The sequence below is a fragment of the Thunnus thynnus genome, chromosome 23 (assembly GCF_963924715.1).
Source record: "Thunnus thynnus chromosome 23, fThuThy2.1, whole genome shotgun sequence".
NCBI classification, from domain to species: Eukaryota; Metazoa; Chordata; class Actinopteri; order Scombriformes; family Scombridae; genus Thunnus; species Thunnus thynnus.
Genome location: NC_089539.1, coordinates 7,481,830 through 7,502,743, shown reverse-complemented (window position 1 = coordinate 7,502,743; position 20,914 = coordinate 7,481,830). Strand labels below are relative to the sequence as shown.

At 40.7% G+C, this 20,914-nt stretch overlaps 2 protein-coding genes across 2 annotated transcripts; both read right to left on the bottom strand.

Moving 5' to 3' along the window:
- Positions 1 to 1,907: 1,907 nt before the first annotated feature.
- Positions 1,908 to 10,201, bottom strand: mcm10 (minichromosome maintenance 10 replication initiation factor). Its single transcript, XM_067582327.1, has 18 exons — positions 9,790 to 10,201; positions 8,576 to 8,627; positions 8,193 to 8,489; positions 7,861 to 8,076; positions 7,564 to 7,701; positions 7,230 to 7,437; positions 6,955 to 7,120; positions 6,688 to 6,855; positions 5,344 to 5,460; positions 5,068 to 5,267; positions 4,722 to 4,816; positions 4,301 to 4,414; positions 3,542 to 4,027; positions 3,208 to 3,338; positions 2,909 to 3,022; positions 2,615 to 2,760; positions 2,298 to 2,340; positions 1,908 to 2,180 (listed from the first exon to the last, which is right to left on the bottom strand). The coding sequence occupies exons 2-18, from the start codon at positions 8,580 to 8,582 to the stop codon at positions 2,100 to 2,102; spliced, it is 2,727 nt and encodes a 908-aa protein (XP_067438428.1). The 5' UTR covers positions 8,583 to 8,627; positions 9,790 to 10,201; the 3' UTR covers positions 1,908 to 2,099.
- A 1,464-nt stretch (positions 10,202 to 11,665) lies between these two features.
- On the bottom strand, positions 11,666 to 19,644 carry optn (optineurin). Its single transcript, XM_067581565.1, has 13 exons — positions 19,488 to 19,644; positions 16,761 to 16,885; positions 16,303 to 16,502; positions 16,003 to 16,164; positions 15,698 to 15,882; positions 15,403 to 15,490; positions 15,067 to 15,182; positions 14,693 to 14,842; positions 14,476 to 14,560; positions 14,227 to 14,385; positions 13,955 to 14,097; positions 12,826 to 12,902; positions 11,666 to 12,695 (listed from the first exon to the last, which is right to left on the bottom strand). Exons 2-13 carry the CDS (start codon positions 16,879 to 16,881, stop codon positions 12,583 to 12,585), a joined length of 1,599 nt encoding a protein of 532 aa, XP_067437666.1. The 5' UTR covers positions 16,882 to 16,885; positions 19,488 to 19,644; the 3' UTR covers positions 11,666 to 12,582.
- Positions 19,645 to 20,914: the final 1,270 nt, after the last annotated feature.

Sequence of the window (20,914 nt, the reverse complement as noted above, 5' to 3'; positions counted from 1 at the left end):
GCACATGGAGTGTGTTAAAGAGGATGTTTGTCCTGACACTGGAGACTGGTTCAGTCCCCTTGAACCAAATTCCCTTCAGCTAGAAAAATACAGAACAGTAATGGCCTCGTTAGAAGTGGTAATATTTCCATAATCTCTATATAATAAGTAATCATAAATCATCTGTAATGTTCTGCTAGAAATGTGTACTTTAGTGGTATAACAGCAGCCTGTCTCTACATATTTCCATATTCCATCTCATCAAATGTGGTTAGCTGTAGAGCAAATAAATACCTTGAAGGTGTGATCATTCCACTGCATAGGTGTCTATTATGATCACTATTCTCCTTTTGTCAATACTCAACCTGCTTTGAATATGCTTTGCATTTCAGGGATGTAGAAATAACCATCTCTTCTCTGATGCATTTCTGCCTGTAAGACTGCTGAACTTTGATGAAAGATTTTGACACCAGGAATAAATCCTGAGATTCTAAAAAAAAATAAAGCAAAAAAAAAAAAACCCAGCACTTAACATGTTTAGATTGCTGAAACTTTTTCTGCTCTCAGGTTACTATCCAGTCATGGATGTGACATCGTCTACGTGAAGAATCAATAATCACAACCTGCAGTGAATTAAAAAAAAGATCAAGTTTATCATGAGTGTTTTTTTTTGTTTAAGGCTGGATTCTTCCCTTTAAGGTGTTTACTTAACAAAGTGCAGGAGGTAGAATGGCAAGTCGCTATAAAGGTTAACAGCTCATCAATAGCATAAAAAAAAGCTACGTGCCTTTAATCAAATGTAATTTTTTCACATAGCTAAATTGTGACATCATGTTTGGATTTAATGTTGAACACATCTCATCTTCTTACCATTAATTAGTGGTGCTCTCTTCTGTCAGCAGTGGTGCAGACAGACCACAACTCATCCTACCACCACCCAGTTGTTCCAAAGAAACCAGAAACAAATCACATGCTGCACAGCAGAAAAGACATAGTAGGACCAAGAATTCCACACATTTTTTATTTCCGGAGTTTGTGAGGAATGTTTACGATGAGGAACGCATTGTTTTTCATACTGCAAATGTAAGGTTTGCAGTATGAAAGGTTTGCTTTTTTAAAACTTATTTTACATATAAAGGACAGGTTCACAATTTTTCAAGTCTGTCCTAAAACAATTGTCAGGTGCCCAAGTGAACACTGACCTGTTTTCCTTGCTGTAATCATTTCTCCTGTTCATACTGGCCACTAAGAGATCCCTTCATAATGTATTTATAATGTAAGTGATGGGGGACAAAATCCACAGTCCTCCTTCTGTGCAAAAATGTATTTAAAAGTTTATTTGAAGCCAATATGAGGATTCAAGTGAGTCACATCAAGTAGATATCTTTCAATGTAACAGTCTTTTTAGTGCCAAAGTCACTCTTTTTGTCACTATACTTCCACCACAGCTCAACAGGGAAACACTGTCTGAGGAAACAGAGGATTTTTTTTTTTTTTTTACTAAAGACTGTAAGTGGGGAAAATATCCACTTTATGAGCATTCAGAGAGGATCTTCTAATAGTCAGTATGAAGAGGAGGAATTATTAGAGCATGCAAAACTGTTTCAATGTTCATTTGGACTCCTGATGATTGATTTAACAGACTTGAAAAACGACAAACCTATCCTTTAAGCTCATCTCTAAATAGATCAACCAATCATTACTGTTCAGTCACAAAACATAAAAAGTGACCTAATGTTGATATTTTAAGAATAAACATGATTTTAATGTTTGCCATCATACTATTATTTTCTATGTGTGTATATATATATATATATATATTTATTTATTTTTTTTCCAGATCTGCAGCAAACTCCTGTTCACTCAGGTTTTCATCATTACTATGTTTTATAGAGTCAAGCAGAACAGAAACACAGACATTTCCCATGAAATGTTACAAATTATTACTTTAATCAGCGTAATTCCAGCATAGCCAATATAATCAGACATTCAAGTATCCATAATCAATAAAAAAAACAATATCTACATTTAAAAACATAATTCATAGTGTAACGGTGACCAGCTGTGTGCAGTTGCGACTGATGAAGGCATCGTCAAGGCTGAGGAAGATGAAGGTGCTTTTACTTGCTGTGGAGGAACTTGCCGTGCTCCTCTCCTCGAGGCTGCAGAAGCTCTCCGCCGATCTTTGGTCCTGTTTTCTCCTGCGATAAAACAAAAAGAGAAACATCCTCTCAGTTGTCTTTCACTACGAAAGTGTAAAATGTGGAAAAAAAATGTCTCCAGTGAGAAGAAAACTATGCAACAGAAAGAAATTTTACCTTCAGCATCCCGTCACGCTCCCATTTAAACAGACCACAGTTACTGAAAAGATAAAAGAACATGAATTATTACAGCAGAAGAGAAAGACATGAAAGAAAAAAAATCTACATACTTTGTACGCTGACAAAGCATGACTTGACCTGACCTATTTGTAAAATGAATATTCTTCAACTTCCATATAGAATTAATCAAATTCTCTTATCCTTTCTGTCTAGATTAAACCTCTCAAAACATGCATAATATTTTGATATATTCTATGATCACAGGGGAGCCTTGAAACAGATGACAAGAGCAAGAGAGACAGTCTGAGTCTTACCTGCAGTGTTTGTTTGGCAGTCTGTCTAGAGCGATGGCTCTCTGTCCACAGGGACATTTGAAGAAACGTTTTACGGCGTCGTGCCACCTCAGATTATGATTCTCCTCCACACAACGATCCGCCGGCTTAAAGTAAGTGTAATTACACTGGAAGCAAGGGAACATGGGAAATAACAGCTTACTTTTCAAACTTTTGAGAGACAGTCGGGGGCTACAAACCATCTCCACAATGCTATTATTTATTTTATTAGTTATTTTATCCCAAATAGGGGTAAATTTAGGTTGCAAGTTGTACCTTTTTACAGCTGACGGCACGACACTTCATCTCCCTGATGCCCTTCATCTTCTCCTCCATCTGCTCCTTCTTCACCAGAGCATCAAAGTAGCGTTCCTGCAGCTGGTACTCCGCCTGAGAGAGATGAGATTTAAAAAGCAACTTCTTTAACTCGCACACATAACTATGCTTGAAATGATTTGCAGAAAACAAGGAGGAAATCAGATCAGACTTATATCTACTGTATGAACAACTGTAAATTGGGTCGAGAAAAATAAGTTTATCAGTGTGTTGCCAGTATGTTGTGTCACTTGTCATACCGCCTGTAGTACGATTCCATGGCGAGATTTGGCGTTGAGGATCTTCTGAAACTCCTCCGACTGGATGTAACGGAGTTGATCTCTCTTCTTCTTCTGAGCCGGCTCCTCATCCTCATTACTGGACGATTCTCCTGCACAGGTGAGTCAAAGGACAGGTGATAAAAATGTTTCAAATTTAAATTTAAATACAAAAAGAGTATGTTGTCATTTAATTATAGGAAGTAAAAACAATAGAGCAAAAGCAGAAAAAGAAAAATGCCTCAAAATAGGAAAAAAAAAACTGAATTATAAAAAAAAATCAGAAGATTAAAGTCTGAATGAAGTGTGTGTGTACCATTTGGTGAGGTCAGATTCTTCTCCACCCGGGTGATGATCTCACTGTCGTCACACCTCTTCCTCTTCACGGCGTTGGGGTCTTCTTTTTTAAGCCCCGCCCCTTTGGCTCTCAGCTTCTTCAGAGCAGCCAGCTTGGCAGCTGATAGGCTGAGAGCGCTGCGAGCGGGTGCTGAAGGTGGGCTGTTGTCAAAGAACAGGATGTCTTCACCCTCTGAGAAGCCTCGGCCCAGGGTGGGGGTGTTGGGAGCTGCGGGGCTTTGGTTGGCCTTGGGGACCTCAGAAGCGGCTTTCGGGGATATCAGACCCGAGCCCGGTAAGGATGATCCAGGTCTGGCCCCAGCTGAGCTCTGCAGCATCTTCTTCTGGATCTCCCCCGCCCTCTGCCGACGGCTCTCCAGAAGCTCCCGCTGCCTCTGTTTCTGCTGTTTCAGCAGGTCGGACGCTGAGATTGACTGAACTGAAGCTCCAGCTGCAGCTTTGGCGGCTGAGGATGGAAAACAGATTTAAGACAGAAAGAAAAAAAAAAAAAACTTGTTCTCAAATTTTGTGCCTCACAATCAAGTGTACAAGTGGCTATTTTTAGCTTTTATAAAAGGTATTTCAATAAAGGTTTTGATTGTAATTATTTTAATTTGTGAGTGTTTTTGATGCAGTGACTTAATCCACAACTCTTTAACTGAACAATGGTTTGATATTGAAGCTAAACTCTAAACCAGCAGAGCACTCAAAGGCGATGACATATTACCACGTTCTTTACCTGATTGGCTGTCCTGAGCCAGGTGTCTCTTGAGCTGCAGAGCTCCAGGTGTCGGCACTGACATCAAGCCCCTGAATTCATCTGAACAACCTGAAACCTCACCGGACTGCATGACTAAAAAAAGAAGAAGAAAAAAAAAAAAAAAACACACACAATGAAACCGAATCAGAAAAAACAGCTAATGGTTCAGTGTTTTCTCTCTTCAGTCATTAAAAATCAAACTGTAACATGTGCACAACTTAATTGGAGGTCATGCATTTCAAACAGCTAGAAAAAAGTAGATAAAAGCATGTTATGAGAAAGTGGGTTCCGCAAAATACATCCTTTATGTTTCACAGTTAAGATTACAGTGATGAAAAAAAGAATATATCAAAGTTGTATAAAGTACATCTGAGTTGACAAAGAGACAACCAGTCCTTACCCAGCCTCTTGGCCTGACTGATGTGCTGAGCCGAGCCTTTCACAAAAAGCTTATCCAGAGTTTTCTGTACGGGTTTGTTCGGTTTGGCTGCCGTTCTGCAACACACACACATACACACAAAGTGTCTCTTTTTGATACAGCTACTAAGAGTTTATTGTCATTTTTAGATCCTATACATAGGTGCTTTCATTATTATCATCTAACAATAATAATTATTCATTGAAAACTATAAAAAGATTTGTGAATCAAGATGACTTAAGTATTTCTCAATGACTGACTGACCTGGATTTTTCTAAGAAACATTTTCGAGGCAAAGAAAAACACATTTGCAAGAACTTGCACTCACAGCGATGCGGCGCAGGCAGGTGAGGACACGCCGCCGTAGTAGAAACCGTCCTGACACAGACGTTCCCTCAGGCCGCCGCCGCCCTTCCCCTTCACCTTGTTGGGAGCTTTTCCAGAATACGATGACTGCAGCTCGGCCCTCTTCGAGCTCATCTTTTTATACTGGGCTTTGACGTGATACTGGCAGAACTGGCACTCGTACTGCAGGAAGGAATACGGATATACAAACGGAACTCAAAGCGCGGGGGTAACGTGTAGCAGGAGAGGATGGACTCACCAAGTTAACGATCTGAGAGCAAGGGTCTCCGTTCTTCTTCATGGCCTTGCAGGTGCCGTAGTCCTGAGCTTCACCCAACAGCAGCACCTTCTGTGGGTGATCCACCGTCAGGCTGACCTGCACACGTTCAACACGTAGGGGTGTTAACAAGTGATGATCAACTAAAATACAATGTATATATAAAAAAAGCACTTTTCATTGATGCCTTATTTATTCAAATGTCTTATATTTACAGCTGAGAGCCATTTGTGACTGTTACACTTCTTATTGTATTTGTTTTATAGATTTATATTGTTGTTGTTACAGCTTCTCCAGTGTGGGAATTTGCTTATTTTCTCTGTTTTCTATCATTGTAAATGATTGTAAAACAAAATTACAATACTGCTGCATATAACGATTATTTTCATTTATTTATTATTTGTTTTTTTCTGACATTTTATAGACAATGTGTTTAATCAAGACAATCATTTGCAGATTAATCAACGATGAAAATAACTGTTCTAAAATATAATATAACGATAGTTCTAAAAGATATTTTTAAAAGAAAATATATTGTAATACTGTTGCAAAATATGCCATCTGTGGGTGGTAAGTGTGTGTGTGTGTGTGTGTGTGTGTGTGTGTGTGTGTGTGTGTGTGTGTGTGTGTGTGCGCGTGCGTAGTTGTGAACAGCTTTCCTTGGCCTTCCTCACCACATCCGTCTCTTAACATTTCGGTTTGTCGTGCTATGCTGACACCAGCAACCCAACAGTCTGTTCTCTGCTTTAATTGGCAAACACTTCAGCTGCCAAACCAGTTAATGAGCAAAATAAAATTAAAAAAATCAAGTGTTCAATAAAAGATAAAAAAAGCAAGGTTATCACTTTACTGCTCGTAAAAACTGTTCATTTTCAAGACTAATGAGCCGACAGTGACACGCAATTTACTTCTAACCCAGACAGGAAGAAATGTCACCTGGTTTAGAAACTTTAATCACTGCAGTCTTCTAATTTCTACACATAGAGGTGGTGAGGTCTGAAAAATAAAAAGAACAACTGCAGTGATTTTACTGGTGCTTAAATCTGCAGTGCATGAAAGAAATTGAGATTCATCATTGCAAATTAAATTACTTTCATCCCGATTTAGTTTCTGACAGGCAACTAGCTTTTCATTCTTCCTCTCCTGGGTCTATTTTTTCTACTTCTTCTTCATTGCATGACTAGAGGCAGTTAAAGGGACCTGAGGATGAAGGTTCTGGAGGCTGTTTTAGTGCAAACTTAAGCTTTTATCTCACACATTAATAAAGTGGCAAACTATACTAGTGATTAACTGGACGTTAAGATTGGGTGCAGACTGTGTGCTCACCCCGTCATATCCGTCTTTCTGTTTCATGGGGTTCGGGTTGAGCAGTCCGATGACGGTGCCCGGCTCGGTCTTCCAGTGCTCTTTGTGGACTTCCCCAAACAAGAGGAGTGACACAAACACTTCCAGGTTATGGAGGTCGTTCAGCTTCCAGATGCTGAAGGTTTTGCCCTGCAAGGTGGAAGTAGTTAGTCGGCACAGTGTTTTCATTTTATGATCTGGGTAGTCAGTGATGCAGGGAACCATCAACAATCAAGGGCATAGACTTACACTGCTGCTACTTTGTGGCGTGGCCTTGCTGACCAGCACGGCGAAGGTCACCCAGTCGACGTCCTCCAGCTTCTCCCGAGTCAAACGCTCCGGCACCTGCGACAGACGGATCAGACGGCGGTCCGCCATCTTGCGGTCCATATCGCAGGAGGAAACTCGTGGTTTTCTGAAACAAGGAAAAAGTCCAGATTCAGACTGGAACGCTTGACGGAAAAACCTGGATTTGTGTGCGTGTGTGTCAAATTCAGGATTTTTCTGTATTTCAGTGTCCTGACCTGAGCCGCAGTCCGGAGTATCTCTCAACAGCCACGTCTTTAGGAAGAGGAGGAAGAGAAGCGGGTTTAGGCTGTCCTGTTGATACAGCTGGACCCGGTCTGTTCTGAGAGGCTGGAGGGGAACGCAGAGGATTGGTGACCTTGCTGGTGCTCTCTACTGGCTGGAAGGAGCTGCCGATCTTTATCTCCACCAGTGGTCCTCTGTCTTCTGATGAGTAAACAGTGACGAAAATACTCTCAGATAAATGTACATGAAGCATTTTAAACATATGTAATGGGCTACAGAGCTATTTCAGGAATTCTTGTTTGTGTAAATATTCGGTGTAAGTTATACCTGGTGAAGTGCTGGGTTTGGGTTGGTGAGCTACTCTCGGTTTGGATTTGAAGGAGTCAGCGATGTTCAGCTGAGCAGAGAAGTCAGAGGACTCCTGGAGCTTCAGGTTTCCTCCTCTGACTGGAGTGGATGAAGATGCTGTGTGAGTAAGACAAAGGAAGCAGAGGCACATAACTTTTTTATTGCATTTATGTGCAGCTATTTCACTGTGTCTTTAGCTATTGCTTCTGCACTTTATCTGTAAAATAAAATAGCAAAAGTGGCCACTTCTGCAAGCCAAGCAGGTAAAAGTTTTACCTGCTTGCGTCTTGGTCTTCTGTGTGGTAGCAGCTGGTTTAGCCTGGGTCACTTTGGAAATGGGCTTTTGGGGAGGTTTTGGTTTGGGGGTCGTTGGTTTGGGACCAGCAGAGCTCCCTGCAGTCCTGATTGTGGAGGATGAGGTGGGAACCGTCTGGCTCGCCTCCAGCTGCTGCTGCAACCTCTGCATCTGCTCCTGCATCCGCCTCAACTCCTCTGAAGACATGAGGATCCGATCGTGAACAAGACCCAACAAGCAACTTTTAACTGAACTACATTACAGTTTACATCAACTAGAAGCAGATTAAAAGTGAAACTGCTGCAGCACAAACCTTGTAAATCTTCCTTGGACCTGTTAAGGCTCTCAGAGGCTTCTCCTCCACTTTCTTTTCCTTTAGCAGAGTCTCTCTCTTCATTTTCAATGTCATCTACATCTCCAAAGAGTTCTAACAACGCCTCTTCTGGCTCCACATCCTGTCCTTCCTCCTCGACGCCCTCTTTGTACTCTTCCTCATCATCGTTGTCAAACAGGTCATCCAAGTCGTCTGCCTGCTGCTGACCTTCCTGTTCCTCTCCGACGCCCTCGCTCTCAGCCAGCAGTGACGTCAAAATGTCCAGATCATCCTCACCTGGACAGAGAAGACATGACTTATGTCTTGAGCTACTAATAAAGTTGTATTCTTGAGTGTTTTAAATCCAATACTACTGTACTTACTGTCCATTTTTGGGATGTTAACAGTAAGGCTGATTTCAGATGACCTGGCGACCTACAGAAAGGCAGACAGACACTTATTGTAAATGACACTTGAGAATAAATGAGAGCTGGTATTGTAAAATTAATTGTAGCTCTACATGCCTGCCCTGCTCTCTCTCTAGGAAAAAGAAACAAATTAATCTTTGCAATATAATTCAGTACTTCAAATTTCACCAAACTATTCAAGACAGTCTGAGCCTTAAGAGTTTAGCTGACACACAATTAAGGTTAAACAGCTTGAAAAGCACAGTCACGTCTTGCTTCATAAGTGAAGAGTATTTGCAAGTACATAAGGTTTTCGACTCAAAATGTACAGATGAGTGACGTGATGTTCACCAGTACTTACACTATTTTCTTCGTTACGACCCAAATTTTTGTTCAGATGTGTTCTAGACATGGTACTCGTAGTTTACAGAACATATACTTAGTTTCATATTAAACTGTGCATTTTCCCCATATTTCACATACTTGGCTTTATATTATCCCAACGCTCTGATGCCACTTGAAATGTGGATAAGTGTATCTTCTTGCACTAATAACAAAAATCTAATTCTTATGTTCTCTACATGAGCAAGGATTTAATTACACTACATTACACTATATTAAATGGCATACTATTGTAAATTATTGACTATAGATTAAGTCCTGTCTGAGCCCACTATTTTCTAAAGAAAAGCAAAAAATGACACTGTACTTGTATTAACTTTCTGAGGAATTGCTTTCACCACATAAAAATGTGCTGCAACATTTATTTTATATCTAGCTTGGTTTCATCATTGTTACACCACTGCCTTTTGAAAGCACAGAGCATAGTGACAAAAACCTGTGGTGATAAGTTATTTTCCTGTATGGCAGCACCATACCGGCTGTGTATAATGCCCTGCAAACAGTGTCTGTCCAGCACTAAAAAGCTGTGCAGGCAAAACTTATGATCAATCTATTTGAAAGAGATAAGTTCAGTATTAGATTCAGGTTTAGCCTTAGAAAACCCTTTGACTTGGTTCAACAAGCCCATTTAATTTTTAAAGAGTTAGAGAGACACAGTTCAACGTCTAACGTGGTAAACAATAAAGTCACACATGTTAAAATGTTCTTCGTGAATGACCTAATTAAACCATTAAGTACCATATACTGTATTTAGTTATGTTTAAGTTAATATCTGACAGCCAACTTACCCCGGGATGTAAAGAAACAACTTCGCGTCCTTTACCAGCTTTAATGCAGCTTTGACTGATTTTTACAGTCACGTCCAACACGTCAATATATTGCTTGTATGCCAGTAATTAACACTACACGTAGCTATATAGAAAAATTTCAGTTATATTTGATAAAAATGCCACATTAGGCACATATTTACAAACCTCACACAGAGTAGAGCGAGGGAGAAAATCCAAACTGGCGCTAAACGAAGGACCCTGTTGTGTTGTCAGGGTTACTGCCAGGTGCCTGACGATTTGCCTGACTGGAAAAAGAGGTTTCTGCGTCGTAGACAAGCTTCTCGGCCCATGTCTAACGACTACCTTGCATTAAGGTAAACACTCATATATGTTAAAACGAATAAAGCAATGCGAATTACTCTTGATAGTGTGTTTGTTGCAATATTTGTTAATGGGGTACTCAGACATCTAAAGGGCGTGTCTGTAAACGAGGGAAAACGTTGCCCTGGTATTTAAAGGTGCAGTGTGTAAAATTTAGTGGCATTAAAGATGTCCTGTAACTTACGGTTTCTAAACCGTCTCTGGTGGCACCTAGCGGAACGGAATTGGCAAAAGTGGAGCATGATACTCAAACATACTCAAGTATGTTTTCATTAGTGTATAATCACCGGGCAATAAGAAATGTTGTGTTTTCGTTAGTTTAGAATGAGCCCTTTATATCTACAGAGGGAGCGGGTCCCCCAAAAACAGCAGCATGCGCATGGAATGCAAATCACAAGTTCAAGTCAAATTGCTTTTTAACGGACATCTGCACATACTTGGGAAAATTTTTAGGACAATCTGCTCTCAACCAATTAATGAATAAATATAACAGTTTTTGTATGAAAAAAACAAAAAGTGTGTTGTACAGTGAAACTTTGAAATGTATGTGAAGTTTTTGAAGTCAGGTCCAGGATTTGTGTTTCATGTGCATGTTGCTGTTTTTTGGCCAGGGACACAATGTCACCATCCAAACAGTGTTAGTTCGGACATCCAGCTGATGGCCAGGTAATGTCCAGGATGGCAAGTTTTTTTTCCCAGGATGGCAAAGTCATGCCCTGCCCTACTCTGCCTCTGAATGGCTAGTACTTGTTTCTTTTGTTGGTTGGGTTGGTTAAGTTTAGGCAAGAGGAGTGAGAGTGGTAAGGGTTAGGATAAGAATATCAGGGTAAGCCAATCAGAGGCAGAACAGGACGGCTTTAAATGTAAAGTATTCTGCATTCAGAGTTCATTTTACTTTAAGCACAAGGACTGAAGTTTATATTGCAATTTCTGTATGTGACGGATGACTTCTGTTAGTCCTGAAACCGTATTGAAATGAACTAAAATCAGCAGCTCCCTAGAAGTTGATTGATCCAAGTCTCATAGTTTGCTTTGAGAAGGTTTAGCAGCAATATTAGGTATTTGCAATTTGTCTGTAGAATTTTGCAGCATTTTCAAATTACTCTGATGAATTACCATGTGAAAATTTGTGGTGGGAGGGTAATATGGCAGGCATAGTTTTTTTCCCTGATACCACCACCAGGGGCCGCCAAGTCAGACATTTTAAAATCCTTCACATAGGGGCTTTAATCAACTGAGAATGCCAATTTCTTTACAACTACTGTAACACCAACATACTAACAAGTTTTCAGGTCCTTTTTATTTTTTGCACACTGATTGTTAAAGAGCTCCATAGTGGTACAGGTGGTTTAAAACCCATAGAGTGCTTTTAAGGCAAAAGGATGTAATATACAAGGATATTGGACATCACTATGTTCAGATTCAATTTGGGATACTTTCATTGGTTTGAACTGAAATGTTTTTCAAATACTTAGAAGGATATTTTTTATATTACAGTGAGTAAAAGCAGACAGAAATTTGTAAATAATTTTATTTGCCTACACAGAATTACAACATGGAATCTATAGAGTACAGAATACGGTTGGTGTTGGAGCCTCCAGCACATACATAGAGTATACAAACGCTGTTAATGACATCACAACAGTGATGATTGTTGATTAACAAGTTAAATATATTATGTTCCTATTCTGCTTATAATCTGGTGCAGAGTCAAAATAAAAAATATATCTTCATATTAAAGTTCCTATGTGGTGCACACCCCTTTTTCTACCAACATCAACAACTCAATCATGAAAATCCTAAAATATCCTTTCCAAGCAAAAAATAGAAGGAATTTCTTTCGATTACACAAAGAACTAATTTTTTAAAAAAAGCCTTCAGCAACCAAATACTTGGTACACAAATTCAACTTACAAAGGCTCAGCTTTGGTTGATTATATTATGTGCATATATGACTGGCAGACAGCGCCAACCTGAAATCTTATCAAAATTTCTGCTTTGATATTCCAGACTTTTTCCTTGCAGAATTTCTTCTACATCTAGTTTTTAGTCATCACAGCAACAAAAAAGGAAATGTGCCAGATGACATGGAGCTAAAAACTACAGAAGATGTGTCATACAATGTATTTCTACACTATTTCAAATCTTCAAGCAATTTCTAAATTTACAACGAACTAAAAATGGCCAGTTCTTTTCAGACTTATTTCCAGATTTACTTCTCATGTGTTGGATCCCTTAATACAGCTTCTACTCCTTCTACTTCATTTCTACCCAAAACAAAGTGTTCCCTTCCTAGAATGAATGTTACTGAGTTTTTCAGGGATCTATGGAGTCTCGTGACAGGGATCAGAGAAGATGTAAGGGTCAAAGCAGAGGAAGACTTAGATTAAAGTGCTAATGTAGCTGCTGTGAATGCTTATAATGATGAGTCTAGTTGATGCAGTCCATGATGTGGATCTGCAGGGAGTCCAGGTCTGGCAGGATCTCGTTGCACTTTGGACAAGCGTGTTCAGGAATACTCCCCTGATGCTGCCAGTCAGTGCCTGAAAGACAGAAACACAGTATGTTACATTCCAGTTAGACTGAACTATGCTCTCAGGCCAGCACTTCCTCCCAGACTGTTGTATAAGATCTATGCTTAGGGAAAAAAAAAAAAAAAAAAGCAGCCCGTACCTCTCCCAACCACAGCTGCACCACCTCCGTGTGGACTTCCTCCCACATGTCTCCTCTGCATCTCGTTCAGTGACCGCCTGTGGAGAAAGACAGACCGCGTCAGGATATTGTACAAATGTTTCACTTCACAGTAAACTTGTAAAATGTTTTTCAAGTCTGTTCCCAATGGCATGCATTACTGTCTGCCCAAGAGTCTTTGTGGTGGTGCCACTCAGAGTCGCCACAGTCAAATTCTACACACTTCAAGGGTTTCAGGGTGCTTTCGAACTCTGGTGAAAAGTAAACAACCTGACCAAACCGAACCGGATTGGCTGGAAAAGTGGGTCTCTGTCCAGTTCCAAACATTCTGTGATAGTAGATGTCTGATTTTAGCGTAAATTCAATAGCTAAACTACTGTTAAATCCTTCTGCTGATTGTGAACTGTCAAGAAAACGATCCTCTAAGCCATCTGTGTAAGCAACATACGGTATATATTTACACAAAAATCATTGGGTAACCATGGTAACACACATGTGTGTGGATATTACCTGACACATCAGAAAGTGAAAAGGAGATACACCAGGTGTGCTGTGTTTGTGTCCTACCTCATGTATTTTAGCAACTGCTTAATCAAACACGATTGAAGCATAGCGATGACACAGCAATTATCACCCCATAATATTACAGTACAAGATGCCTCTGTTGACCTTTTTCTACATGTTCCTTACTATTAATGATACACCAGTCCAGTTATAGTCTTGACTATCTAATGATACTTATAATCAGTTACTTCTTTGTGAGCTGAAATTAAACTGAAACACATAAGGCATTGCTGTGATTCGATCCAAATTTGCTCAGAGTTTTATCTCCCCCACGTGGATCCACATGGCAATGATGATGCAATGATGATGATAAATTATCTGTTGGTCTGTATATTGATTGATTGATTTAATTGTTTATTTAAGTGTCCTGCACCTTTCTGGTGCCCAGCCCATATGGGCTTACAAGACACTATAACTTTAAATTTACTCCTCTTGGTTTGTTTGTAAAAAGCCAGTGTAAACACCAACCGGACAAGAACTTCATCCAGACCAAATTAACCAAACCACACTTGTGAAATTGGCTTTCCTCCTCTATTTCATTCCGTACCGGCCCAGTGAGTCCATCTCCTCCTGCAACTGGGTGTTCTGCTTCTTTACAAACTCCAGCTGAGCAGCCAGACGCTCCCTCTCTTCATGGAGTTTCTCCCTCGCTGCCCGCTCTGCGTAGAAGTCTGAGGAGTAGACCTCCGCCTGCAGAGAGAAGACGACAAAAAGCGTGACGGCCACCGTGAAGCTCCTGTGCATCATTATGTAACACTGGTCCGTTAGCGTAATGAAAATACACAAAGTACTTAAGTGAAAATAATTTCACTCACTGACCTGAGCCTGGAAGACAGATATGGTCTCCAGTTCCTTCTCCTTCTGGAAGATCTCCTGCTTCATGGAATCAATCCGCTCCTGTTTAGCAGCCAAGGCTTCTTCAGCAGTGGTCAGCCGCACCTGCAGCTCATCCATCACTTCCTTCTCCACCAGCTGAGCCTGTAGGACCAGATGACAACGGTCAAACACGCCTGACTCAGATTTCTCAACAGTTAGGTCTTCATTTACTATAAATATAAAAAAAGTTACCTCTCTCTTCTTCCTCTCCTCTTTGAGCTCATTGTAGTCTTCAAACAGCTTGGTGTAGGCATCCTTCAGTTGGGCCAAGTTGTTCCTGTGAGGAAGGGGATTACCAGTGACTCACCGTCCACATATAGACTAATCATTGCTGGGAAATGAACTCTGATGGGGGTTTCCGATGCAAATCATGTGCCATGTGCCATATACATATCTGCAAATGTCTGACCTCTCCTCCCCAGCCTTCTTCTGCTCTATCAGGCTCTGAGCCTGCATGCTGTCCAACTGCAGCTTCAGCCGGTCGTTCTCCGTCTGAACGGCCTGTTTCTCCACCAGCTGAGCCTTCAGAGTCACCACGTCCTGCTCCACCTCCCGACATCTGGACACAAGAGGAAAAAACAGAATATGAACAGATGAAGAAGAAGCACATGAATATCAGATAAAAGAGGAAACATCTGCATAATTTTTGGGAATGTTTTTTTTAGAGATCCTCAGATCTCCTTATGGTGTTTTTATCAGATCAGGAATGAAAATCTTACTAAAGCCAGTTTTTTTTTAACCAGATGGTTTGCAGGTTGAGATTTGACTGTGTGTTTGTCTAACCTGTCCTGCAGGTTCTTCTTCATGCCTTCTGCTTCATCCAGCTTGCTCTGGGCCTGCTGCAGCTCTTTGAACAGCGTCATCATCTGAGACTTCAGATTCTCCACCTCAGACGCCGCCTGAAATATTCACACAATCACACACGAACATTACAATGAGGAAGATAAGCAATCAAACTTTGTTATCAGTTTTCAGATCAATCACAGTAATGTTAAAGTTGCTTGTGAGTAAATCCAAACTGGGAGGTGTCGTAGGCTTTACAGATTGAAGCCATTTGAGGCAAGTGTGTGATTTTGGGCTATAAATGTGATTTACTTGACTTAAACACTGAGTAAATACCTTCTCCTTCTTCTCAGAATCCTCTTTGGTCTCTGTAGTCTGTGTTGATTCCTCTATGTTACTCTTCCTGTCCTCCAGCTCTCTAATCCTGTTGGATAATAGTGAGAGGAAAATGTGACAGATTTTACAAGATAAGATCCATAAATCAAAAAAAACTGCATGAAAATGATTAAAACAGGAACACAGCCTATGTCTCCTGATGCTATAAACTTCTCTGGATTCTGACAGTGGCAGTAGATCATGACAATCTTTCTCAATTAAGGGTGAACTGTTCCTTTAAATGGTGGTCTTCTACCTGGCAGCAGAAGCCCGCAGCTCAACCTGCAGCCGCTCCACGTGCTGCGTCTCGTTCCTCAGGGACTGGAGGAGCTGGCTAACCGTCATCTCCTCACTGTCCAGCCGGGACGCCGTCATACTCAGGTCGGGACGTCTGTAGCGCTTGGAACCGCACACGTCATTCACACCGTCAACGCCTCCATCCTGAGAAGACATTACATTTCACCCGGTTAGATGCATGATTTTCCAACATCTTTAACAAATATGAATAAGATATGAAGTGTATTTTTTTTATGTGTTTGTGTTTTATGTGTTGCTCCTCACCGACACCTTGATGACCTCGATGAAGGAGTCGTCATTCGAGTCCTGGTCCGCCTTCAGCTGCAGCTCAGAGTTCATGGCCACCAGGTCGTTCTTCTCTGCCTGCAGGCGAGCCACGAGGGCACGCAGGGCTTCCAGCTCTGCGCTCTGATTGGATGCTGCTGCCTGGAGATGACATTACTCATCTTGAATATTGACCAGTTAAAAATGTTGAGATCATGAGTCAATCTTGCACACACAGTACTATCAGAAAATACATCATATCATGCAGGACAAGAAGCAGGATCAGGGTTACTCCCTCACCTGTGAGCCCCCCTGAGCTCCTCCTGACCCCTCCAGCTTCTTGCTCAGCGCCTGGTTTTGGAGGGTCAGTGCCTCCATGCGGCCCCGTGCCTCCTCCAGCCTGCTCTCCAGAAAGTCCCGCTCCTCCCGCTGTTTCTCCCGCCACACAGTCAGACCCTCAAAACGCTCCTTCATCGTCAGGTTGGTCTGACGCAGGGCCTCTGGGAGAGACGCAGAGAGAGGATTTGAATGAATTATTTACATTTAATATCGTACAAGCCAAATCACTGAAATGTCAATAATACTGGAATGTTCCAGGCACCATGTTCATCTTTGGACCCCCAAAATCATCCAGGATGCACTCTGAAACTCCACTCTGACACAAAGTCCACTGACCTTTAACCGTGACAGTGTGGCCAGTCCCATACTAAGGAGGACTGGACTGTCTCCTCAACCTTCCTCTGAACACCTCCTCTCACCTTTCAGGTCTCGGTTCTCCTGGATGAGGATGTTCATCTGCAGCAGAGTTTCCTCCAGCGTGCCAGGCTGACCGGGAGAGCGAGAGATGTCACCGTTCATCACGGGGCCTCCAGATGTCATGATGCTAACGGGAAGAAAAATAGATCTTTTAAGTGCTTTGAATACAGATATAACATTGCCAATAACACAGTGACTATCATGTTCATTACAATTTAGTACAATAGCAGAAAAGACATTACAAGTGACTTCCTTTTAGCTCTTGTTTCATCTTGTCTGTGATGTAGACATTAATAAGATTTTCCTACAGTGTGAAGAAACAGGATTGTTGATGGCGGTTTATCCAGCTAAGAAGATTTTTTTGTTTTTATGTTCAACATGGGATGGGTACAGTCATAAATAAAGCTGAGGGCAGCACGGTGGCTCAGTGTTTAGCACTGGGTTTGAACCTCAGCCGTCCCAAGTCGCTTCTTTGTGGAGTCTGCATGTTCTCCCTGTGTTTACGTGGGTTGCAGCTATTACATGAGAATTATTAGTGTAGACCCCCCCATTTTAATCATATTTTACCATGTTGAAAATCAATGCATCAGTCTTTTCACTCTGCCCTCTTTTCAGAGCGCTGCATTATCAAATCCACTCTGCTTGCTTTTTGAAAGAATGCCCAAATCACTGAAATTCCATGACACCTTTCAGTGCTACCTTGTACCCCGGCAGATTATCACATAGCACGCACACACATACTCATAGGAGCGCACTGCTAACGTTAGGTAGGAAGAACGGAAACATGACAGGAAAGAAGAAAGTAAGATGGCAAATGAGACTAAAAGAGAAGGAGAGAAAGAAAGGGATGAAATGTAGAGGTAAAGAAGGAACAAGTGAAGTAAGGAAGGGATGAATGGGGCTAATGAAGAAAACAATGAAGGAGGAACCAAGCCAGGGAGGAGCTATAGCTGTTACTGCAGTGCCACCAGCACATGATACAACTGGACACCTGATAATTGTGTGAGATTATGAAATTTATTGAATAAAAAACAGCAAAAAGCATCAACCTCCTTCAGTCATTGATGGTGATTAATTGTGTCACATTCATTTTAATATTTCATGAGATTTTGGGTTCTTTGTGTTGGATTTTAAGTTATTTGCTATTTGAAATGTTAGCAAATATGTATTTTTAGCCAAAAAAAGTATAGGCCTATATCAGGGCCCTGTGCCTCATAGCTGTTATGATGTTATCCAGCTAACTTGATCAATTTGCTCACACACACACTCCAAAAAACCTATAACACTTATGAATTCAAGACTATTGCTTTTCATGACAGGTGGCAAATGGTTGTTACATGAATGCATTTTGTCATGAAATGTTGCCCTAAATATTCATGTGGAGTGTTTCTAGGTAGCAGTGTTAATGTGGGTGTAAACAAAGCCACCAAGATAACTGTCTAACTAGCTGATTCTTCATAGTAGTAGAAATGATTGGAAGATGGACGTAGTTTATTGGAGAATGACTACAGGTGTCCTACTCATTGATTTGATAACATCAAATCATTTAATTTAACAGAAATTGCAGTTGCGTGCAAGCAGAAAGAGTTCACCTACACAACGAGCGGTTGTTATTAAAGATGGCTCTGAATGAGTCATCAAATCAGTTTCTGTACTTTCAGTTTTTCTGATATCTTCAAATATGTGATCTGCGGCCAACCACTTCCTCTGGAAGAAATTACAAAATATACCCATAATTGTCTCATGCTAGTATAGCATATAGATAAAAGTATCGAACCACCTGTTGAAAGGCACCAGAATAGAGGAAAATGACATCTACTTTGTTATATACATTCAGAGGGAGGACTACCAGATGCCTGTTAAAAGTGCCCCACCCACATGCTTCCTACGCCCATGAAAGTACTTCTTAATCTTCCTCTGAAAGATGTGTCAGACTCTCTGTTAGAAATGTTGTACTTAGGTAAATAATCTGTTGGAAATTTGAGAATGTGATTTCTTTTACAGACACTGAGATATAATGTTCACTTGATCTGCATATAGTCTTTGGAATAATCATATCCACAACAATCCCAAATCTTTATTTTATCTAATTTTATGGCAAATCAGTATTAGATATATTATAGGACGTTAATATAAAATTTCTCCGTCTCATTGTCTTAACTTGTGTGTTTTGTTGTCAGAATGATACATAGAAATCAGCTGTTTGCTGACATCATCTAGTGACTCAGGGCCTCAGCATGAAGCAGCGGAGCAGGAGCACACAGCTTGTAAAACGCAATTATCTAATCAGCAGGTCACATGATAATTACATTACGTTAACATAATAACGGAGTATGCTTTTATAAAGACTGTGGTCTGCCTCTGCCCTCACACGATATCTTATTCTCAAGTAAAGAACTACATTTTGCTTTCAGTTTCATATAATGCTGATATCATTGTATGTGGCTCAATTTGATAATAAGTGAGTGACAGCAGAGCGATAAGTGCCACTTTAACATGCTCACAGACTACTACAGACACACTGTCTCCCTGTATACATGTTTAGAGTACATTTTTTGGTATTGTTTATAGTAAAATGTTACTTTCGTTTTCTTCACCTGGGCCTGTCCAGTGTGCGACTCTTAGTAAACAGAAAAGTTAACCAGCGACGTACACAACACAAATGCGGTTTAATGTGAGCCAAACTGCGTCACATCAAATATTAAAATAGTTTAAATATTTGAACTCACCTACTGTCAACTCCGGAACTAAACACAGTCTGAATATTCGCTTCAAAAACACATACAAACACTCGGCCGGAAGGCAAAATGTGCCGATCGACCCTCTGCTGCTGCGGCTGCTGTTGGTTTATAGCTGCGTCAAGGGACGTTACGTACAGAAGAAGAGCACTTCCGCTCAGTGTTATCAATGTTATCAAATTAAAATCACTTTGACGATATCAACATTTTAGAGCTCCTGAAAACTCTCTCTCTCTCGCTCTGGTGTCATTGAGCCGAGGAGGAGGGGTCAACTTTGAATGCTGTGTTTACAAACACCAACTGACAAATCCTGCATATTATAGCTTTAAAATAGGACTCTGTGGGTGTGGTTTGATCAGATTTCACTGACAGTGACCCGCCATATAAGTAAACAACCCCACAATTGTCATCAGATTCAGATTCAAATGTTATTAAATCCTGTTTGGTACGCAACGTCAAATTTTTCCAGCTGAACCCCAACCAATGCAATTTATCGTATAGGCCCCAGAAATAATAAATTATATAGTTTACAGTACATGTTAAAACAATTTGAAAATGGGTCGCTAACAGACAATACACAGAAACAGTAACAATAAAACAGAAAAGAGAAGGTAAAACACACAACTTGGGTCTGATACAATGTGGCTGATAATTTGCAACACATTTTTAAAATATTTTTTTCAAACAGCCTACACCTTTGTGGCTATTCAATCTGATTATTTCATTGAGCACACTGATTGTTAGCTTTTAAATTTACTTCTCTAGTCAACAAAGAGACCCAAACAAAACAAAACAAAAATGCTGTACATGCTGCGCACTGTATTATGCTGCAGATCAGCTGTTTCTGTGGGAATATGGAAGTTTAATAGTTGAGAAAATGTAGTGCCCAAAGGAAAGGGCTGAAAATGTGGTGAATATATTCTAAATATAGCGTGCACTTAAACTGATATTGATTTTTTAAGGTGGCTAAAATACATATTTCTACTGTCCCTGTCAACAACAGTACATTGCTTAGCTCCTGTGCTAGTAATTCTGCCTGCTTCTCCAAACTGGGGGGGGGGGGTTACAGACCATCATCTTCTGCAGGTGATACATGGACTATGAACAAGTACTTCATACAACCCCACTTCAAAAAATGCGAACTAGCCCTTTAAAGTTTACGCTTTTATTTTGAAGGCTTATTTGGCGTACTTCCCGTTTACTTTGGCCTAAATGCCGCCAACTCGACGCAGTTGTGATTTTACAGAGGTTTCAATTTCCATGAAGTGGCGTTGCTGAGCAGAGAACGGACGTGAGAAAAACTGCGGCTGCGTATCAACAGATCCTGGGCTGACGGCTCCATCCGCATGTGTTACGCACCAGTAAAGGCCAGACAGCCCTCAGCTGACAGCGGGAATCCCCTTCAGGAGTCACCTTGC